This window comes from Cicer arietinum, chromosome 1 (genome assembly GCF_000331145.2).
Source record: "Cicer arietinum cultivar CDC Frontier isolate Library 1 chromosome 1, Cicar.CDCFrontier_v2.0, whole genome shotgun sequence".
Classification (NCBI taxonomy): domain Eukaryota; kingdom Viridiplantae; phylum Streptophyta; class Magnoliopsida; order Fabales; family Fabaceae; genus Cicer; species Cicer arietinum.
In genome coordinates this window covers 34,383,652-34,391,412 of record NC_021160.2, presented here as the reverse complement: position 1 = coordinate 34,391,412, position 7,761 = coordinate 34,383,652, and the positions used below count along the sequence as shown (strand labels likewise).

The 7,761-nt window shown below is 31.9% G+C and overlaps 2 protein-coding genes across 2 annotated transcripts; both read left to right on the top strand.

Annotated features, from left to right (window-relative positions):
• Positions 1 to 1,014: 1,014 nt before the first annotated feature.
• LOC101500270 (uncharacterized) lies at positions 1,015 to 1,464 on the top strand. The gene has a single exon (XM_004488346.1). The coding sequence runs from the start codon at positions 1,015 to 1,017 to the stop codon at positions 1,462 to 1,464; it is 450 nt and encodes a 149-aa protein (XP_004488403.1).
• A 5,143-nt stretch (positions 1,465 to 6,607) lies between these two features.
• On the top strand, positions 6,608 to 7,216 carry LOC140918886 (secreted RxLR effector protein 161-like). Its single transcript, XM_073363762.1, has 2 exons — positions 6,608 to 6,780; positions 6,910 to 7,216. Exons 1-2 carry the CDS (start codon positions 6,608 to 6,610, stop codon positions 7,214 to 7,216), a joined length of 480 nt encoding a protein of 159 aa, XP_073219863.1.
• The last annotated feature ends 545 nt before the right edge of the window (positions 7,217 to 7,761 follow it).

Genomic DNA, 7,761 nt, shown 5'->3' with positions numbered 1-7,761 from the left:
AATTTTTATTTGTTAAGAATATTAAATGAAGACAGTTTAGTCTCTACACTACAAGAAAACTATAACTTAATTCCTACACTACAATAAAATTCTTTATCTGTGGCGGTCAAAAGTCCCCACAAAGAAGAAAAATACCACAACAGCTAAATTTGTGGCGGTCTAAGGTAACCACAAATAAATCAATCACAAAGTTTTGTGACAGATAAAATAGCCACAAAAGTTAATTTTTTGGTAACTGTTTTTTAGAGTTTAAACCGTCACAAACTTGTAACGGAAAAGTACGCCAAAAATTTGCGAGGGCCATAGATGATAAAATTGATGAACAAAAAAGCTTAAGCCGCCACAAATTGGTAATTTTATTAAAAAAATTATAAAATTCAAATCTAGTATTAAAAAATATATTATATATAAAAAAATTGATATTAATATAATTTAAAAAATAAAAATAAATATTATATATAAAAATGCTAATACAATGATTATATATATATCAATCCATATGATTTTGATATATCACCATCTCTCATAAGGGTAAAGTTCACTTAAGGACGGTAAAAACTATCCAAAAGATATCACTCGATTACCACCTAAAGTTTTAGGTGAGGTACACGTCACTAATGTATAGACGAAAATTCATCTCTTTTTCAAACACGTTGACTTACACCATGGATTATTCAACCATGCATCCAAAATAATGACATAATCATATTTTCAAATAACACATAATTCACCACATCATGTATACTCAAGAACATGTAAACATCATGACCTTTAACATCACTCCCATAACACAAAACATTTACATACATCAAAGTAAATTATTTTAAGGATAGGAGATCCTCTACCTCTAACCACTTCTCATTTCAAACACATTCACCACTAGAGATAGAGCTATCAAAGCCCCCTGTATTAAACTCTCTACTAAGCTAATGTTACAATTGTAAAAAATGGGGGCGTTTTGCAAATGAATGCAAATTCAAGAAGGTTCAAAGAGATGATGATGATGAAACTCAAATGGCAGCTGAGGATTTAGACTCAGATGAGGTGTTGTTAATGGCTACAACAAAATCAGATGATGACCTTGACACAGGTTGTTCAAATCATATGACTGGTCATAAAGATTGGTTTGTGAGCATTGATGAGAAGGTGAAAAGGGAGATCAAATTTGCAGATAATAGTTCAGTAACTGCAGAAGGAGTCGGAAAAGTGTTGATTCAAAGGAGAGATGGCAAACAATCATTCATATGTGATGTGTTGTATGTGCAAAACATGAAGAACAATCTGCTAAGCCTTGGACAACTTCTTGAAAAGGGGTATTCTATGAAGATGGAGCATGGTGAAATGATATTGTTTGATAGTTCAAGAAGATTGATCTTGAAGGCACCACTGTCTAAAAATAGAACCTTCAAGATTGATATCCATATCAATGTGAACAAGTGCCTAACTACTGAAGTCAGGAATTAAGATTGGTCGTGGCATCCGAGGTTTGAACATTTAAATTTTAGAAGCCTTCAAATGTTGTAGAACAAGAAAATGGTGCAAGGAATTACAGAAATTAAAATGACAAAGGAGCTGTGTGAAGAATGTTGTCAGGCCAAACAACACATAAACTCATTCAAGGCTGAAGTGCCAACTCGATCTTCAAGAATGATGGAGATAATCTACTTTGAGGTTTGTGTTCCTTTTGAAGAAGCATCAATAGTAGGTAATCATTACTTTGTATCATTCATTGATGATTTTACAAGAAAAAATTGAGTATATCTAATCAAGAGAAATAATGAAGTGCTTGAGATACTTAAAAATTTCAAGATAATGGATGAAAAACAAAGTGGTTTTAGTATGAAAATCATCAGGACAGATGGAGGAGGATAATATAATTCTCATGACTTCCATGATTTTTGTGAAAAAGAAGGGATATTGCATGAAGTGACTGCACCATACACTTCCCAGCACAATGGTACGGCTGAAAGGAGAAACATAACTATGGTGAAAATGGCCAGGAGTATGTTGAAGGGGAATAAAATGCCTTATAGATTCTGGGGGAAGCAGTATCAACTGTAGTGTACATTTTGAATAGGTGTCCAACCAAGAGACTGAGCACGAGGACACATGAAGAAGCTTGGACTAGAAGAAAACCAACTGTGAATCATCTAAGAGTGTTTGGCTCATTATGCTTCAGGCATGTGCCAGTTCAAAACAGAACAAAACTTGATGATAAGGCTGAACAAACTGGGATACTGGGATATGAGGCCACTGGAGCTTACAAGCTATATGATCCAAACAAGAATAAGGGGGTGATAAGCAGGGACATACTGATGGATGAATCAAGAGGATGGGACTGAAAATGAGTGAAGCCAACTCGAACACTGCAACCAATCCAGATATGAAAATGCAACAAACAACTACTGAAGTCTAACCTTTTTAAATAATTTATTAGATTTTGAAACAATGCATGGATTTTATTACAAGCTAACAACACTTTTGTGAAGTACAAACTATAAACTAGAAACATGAACAATAAATCCAAATATACATACATATGTTGTCATCTAATAATAATAACTATGAGTTAAATAATAAATGTGAATCAAAATATCAGTTTTACTCATTAGTAGTCAATTTGCAATGCAAACATGGCCAAGAACAAGAAGACTAAAATTGACGCACAAATTGGAACCACCTTAAAATTGATGATTTTGATGTCTTTTTGCATTTAAGATACAAAACTCTCCTCTTAAGCAACCTCTTATTTTTTGCACATGGGATACTATTTAAGTCATCTAGTTTCACGATGCAAATTTTTACACGAAGGTTATCAAAATAGAGAAAAATAATTAGGAAAGAAGGACTGCTACTACAAACACAAATGTCTTGACACCAACAATCTAAAACCTTCAATTTATTTTGAAGATCAACATGGTGACATGGCCTCCTTGATTTGAATACTTGCACTCATTTGACTATGGTCTATTTCACTATTAGCTATTTAATTGGCTAGCTACATGTTGCATGCTTAAAGTCTTGTTTAAATGCTAGTTGGAATCTTAAGTTGTCCTATTATTAATTTATGTTATTGGTTTAAATGCATATAGGAACTTCCTTTTTAGATTATAATACGAAGTCTATGGGTATGAATATGAATGTAGAAGATGAAGCCTATTTGTGATATTTGTAAATACCGATACACGTAAGAAAACAATGTTTACTGTTTGGAATTTTTTTACAAAAATTGGTAAAGATGAAGATGAGATTGAAAAGGTTCCATGCAATTTTTGTAGTAATAAATTTACTATTGGAAAAAAAAAACCTAATTTTGATCCCAAATGTGGGACTTCACATCTAATTCATCATGTTTCTCTTTGTAAAAGTATCTTGTTGAGCCTTTTAATCTAGATGAACCATCTAACATGATTAGAATCAACCAAAAAACCCATCATGATTTGCTTACAAAAACTATTATCGCATATGATCTTCCTTTTACCTTTGTTGAGTATGAGAAAATTCGAGTATGGGGTGCATTATTTGAATCATTTTGCTGAAATTATCTATAACAATACCATTTTGTCGTATATTGAGAAAATATATAAAAAAAAAGACTAAGTTTTAGGATATCATGGGTAGGATTCAAAATAGAATATTTGTTATTTTAGATTTTTAGATAACATCCATTAGTGAGGGTTATATTTGTTTAACTACTCGTTTTGTTGATGAACATTGGAAGTTAACCAGACGTGTTCTCAAATTTTGTCGAATGAAAACCCCACACAATGGTATTGTATTAGAAGCCACTTTTTTTGATTGTTTAAAGCAATGAGGAATAGATAAGAAATTATTTTCTATTACTTTGGATAATGCATCTTCCAATTGATAACATGCAAGACCATTTGAAAAATCATCTATGTGTACAAAGCAATTTGCTATGTGATGGCGAGTACTTCCATGTTTGATAGTTAGCCCATATACTCAACTTAATTGTTCAAGAGGGTTTAAATGTGGCAAATGAAGCACTCAAGAAAATTATAGATAGTGTCAAGTATATTAAAGGTTATGATTGAAGGATGATCAAGTTTAAAAATTGTGTCAATGATGCGGGAATAAGCATTAGCATAGGTTTAAGATTAGATTACAAGCTGGAATAACACATATCTAATGCTTAAAAGTGCCTTAAAGTATAGAAAAACTTTTGAATTTTTCCAAGTGGCAAATAGGAATTGTAAACATTGTCCATCTGATGAGGAATGGAAAGGGGGGAAGCATATGTGATTTCTTAGTATTATTTTATGAAATTACAAAATTGATATCTGGTTCATCATATCCAATTGCAAACTTGAAGTTTATGCAAGTGTGAAATGTACAGTGTATCTTAGAAGAAAATCAAGATAAAGCTTATGATGTTATAAAGAAGAAGGTTACATATATAAAAACAAAATTTGACAAATATTGGAAATATTATAGTGTAATACTATCATTTGCAGTTATTCTTTACCCACGCTTAAAGGTTCCCTTTTTGAAGTATTGTTTCACTACCCTTGATGCTTCAATCAACAACATTAAGCGTAAGAATGTGGAGGACAAATTTAAAGTGCTTTATCAAGAATATGTTAGCATTTTCAATAATTAGAGTGTTGTTATCTCTCAATCATCTCAAGATTCCATGTCATTGTCGAAGCCATCCGAAGAGGAAAGTAAGACTAAGAAATGTAATATCATAAGTGTGAAGTTTTTTATGCTAAAATAGTAATTAACTTTATTTCATTTCAAGTATTCTTATTTTTAGATTACTGATAATGATATTGATTTATTATACATTATATGATCTTTAAACTTCTCAAAATCAAACTACATCTAACAATGAGAAAAGTGAGTTAGATGTATATCTTGAGGAAAAGTCAATTGAAGTTGATGGTAGTAAACTAGTTGTTGCGTTAGTTTTCAAGATTTGAATTCAAGATTTTTTTTTATCCTTTACTTAGTTTCCGTGGCAGAGTTTCTTGAGTACATAAAGTGGCGACGGGCAACCCAAAATCACCAAGAATTTTTTAAAAAAACTACTACTTTAATTAATTTTTATAAGAGACATTTAAGTTATAATTTGGTCAACAAAAACACCAAATTATAACCCAAATGTTTTTTATAAAAAAGAGAGAATAATTTATGAATTTTTTATACAAAAACAATTACTATAATTATAAATAAACTAAAATTTTCAATCTAAATATCAACTCTTTGAGTTGTAATATCAACTCTTTGAGTTGTGAACTTTATCTAGAGATATACAAATCAAACCAAATGATTTAATGGTCCTAAAAATTTAACCAAAATTAAATTTGTTTGATATATTTTTAAGGATTCGAGTTTAAGTTTGAACTAAACCAATAAATATAACTATTATTGATTGGAGATATAGTTTATGTGTCCCTCCTTTAACCATAAATTTACAAGACTTGGTGTTTTTTTTCTGAAACATAATTTTTTTTGTTATAACTTTCATCATAGTTTTTTTTGTCACATCAAAATTATTTTAGTTATGTTGTAATTCTACCTTAAATAAAATCATAACAGACAAATTTTTTTATTTTTTATTAAAGGACGTATTATAAAATTCAAATTTAGAAAACGACAAGTTGATAATGTATTGTAAGATACAAGTGTTATCATTAGTTTTGATCTTGTGACTTCTTTATTTATTGTTTATGTTGTGTTCTAGATGTTGAATGGCTTATTGTATCATATTGTGTTATTGTGTTATGCTATTCACTTGGGTTAATAGACACTGAATGACATATCAGGATGGCTTTTTTTTACTTGTTCAATGCTTTACACTGACGTTGACAGATGGTAAGCTCCAGACAGTCTTAGCCTCTTGTATGATTGACTCATTATGACTCAGTCATTGTCAGACGGTGAGTACCCGTCGGTCTACTCTTTTGTCACAAACTCATTTTTTACTAATTATTTCATTATAGACAATGGAACACTAGATGATATCTTTTGTTTTCTATTGAAGAATATTTTACGTGCACACTTGAACAAACTTTAGAGGATGAATGTTCTCTTAAATTTGTTATCATCGAAATACTAAATATTATATTTTTTTCGAATCAATTTAGTTCTTAAAGACTTTAGTCCTCAAAGTGTCCTAAATTAAGGTCATACTTGTAGCAAAGGGATTTTTGCAAAAACATGGACTGGACTATGATGAAGTGTTTGCTCCAGTAGCTAGAATTTAAATAGTAAGGATGGTAGTCTCAATGGCCAACTACAAAGGCTAGTCTATGCATCAGTTGGATGTTAAATCAACCTTCCTCAATGGATCATTGGAGGAAGAAGTGTATGTGAAGCAGCCACCAGGATATGAAGTAAGAGGCAAGAAAGACATTGTATATAAGCTGAAGAAAACACGATATGGCCTGAAGCAAGCTCCTAGGACCTGGAACAAGAAGATTGAAAGATTCCTCATAGAGCAGCAATTTGATAAGTGTATGAATGAGCATGGAGTTTATGTCAAAAAGGGAGCAGAAACACTTGCACTACTGATATGCCTTTATGTTCATGATTTACTGTTGACTGGCAGTGATGAAGTGAAAATCAAGGAGTTCAAAATATAATGGAGAAGGAATTTGAGATGACTGATTTGGGCATGCTGGCATATTTCCTTGGTATTGAGCTTGAATCCAGAAAAAATGGAATTTTTATGCATCAAAAAAAGTATGCAAGTGATGTATTAAAAAGGTTTAAAATGCAAGAATGCAATGGAACTAGCACCCCATCAAAATCAGGGTTGGTGCTGTCTAAATAGGACAATAATGAGTTGGTTGGTCCTACAACCTTCAAGCAAATTGTAGGATCCCTGAGATACTTGTGCAACACAAGGCTAGGTATCTCATATAGTGTTGGGCTGATTAGTAGGTACATGGAGAAGCCTAGGACATCACACTACATGACAACAAAAAAGATCTTGAGATACATAAAGGAGACCATTGAGCTTGGCCTGTTGTACCCCACAAATCTGAATGAAGATGAAGGTGAACTTGTTGGCTTCACTGATGTTGATTGGTGTGGAGATATTGATGATAGAAAGAGTACCACGAGCTATGTATTTACAATCAATAATTCACCAATCTCATGGTATTCAAGGAAGCAAAGCATAGTAGTATTGTCCACATGTAAAGCTGAATATGTGGCTGCATCCATAGGAGCATGCCAAGCTGTATAGCTGGCAGAATTGATAGCAAAATTGGGACTGAGAAGTAATGATGCAGTGAAGATGAAGATAGACAATAAATTAGCTATAGACCTAGCAATACATCTAAGTGTGCATGGAAGGAGCAAAGACATAGAAACAAGATTCCATTTTCTAAGGGATCAAGTAATGAAGGGCAGAATAAAACTGGAACACTGAAATACAAATGATCAAAAGGCTGACATTTTAACCAAAAGCTTGAAGAGGGTGAAGTTCCAAGATATGAGGAACAAACTTGGATTAACATCAAATTGAATCACTTTGAATTAGGGAGCATGTTAAATGTAATTCAAATTGATTTTTAATTAGTTAGAATTTAGAATATGGTTAGAAGTTAGTTGAGGTTGTTATAACTTGTACAGTAAGAAACTGCTTCTATAAAAGCTATTTGAACCAAGAACATAAACTGATTTTTTCTGACTGAATTCAAGACTGTTAAGCATTCTTCATTTCCAGACTGATAATCATTCTCCATTTTCTTAACACTCTATTTTCTTCTTTCTTCTTCTCAATTTAAA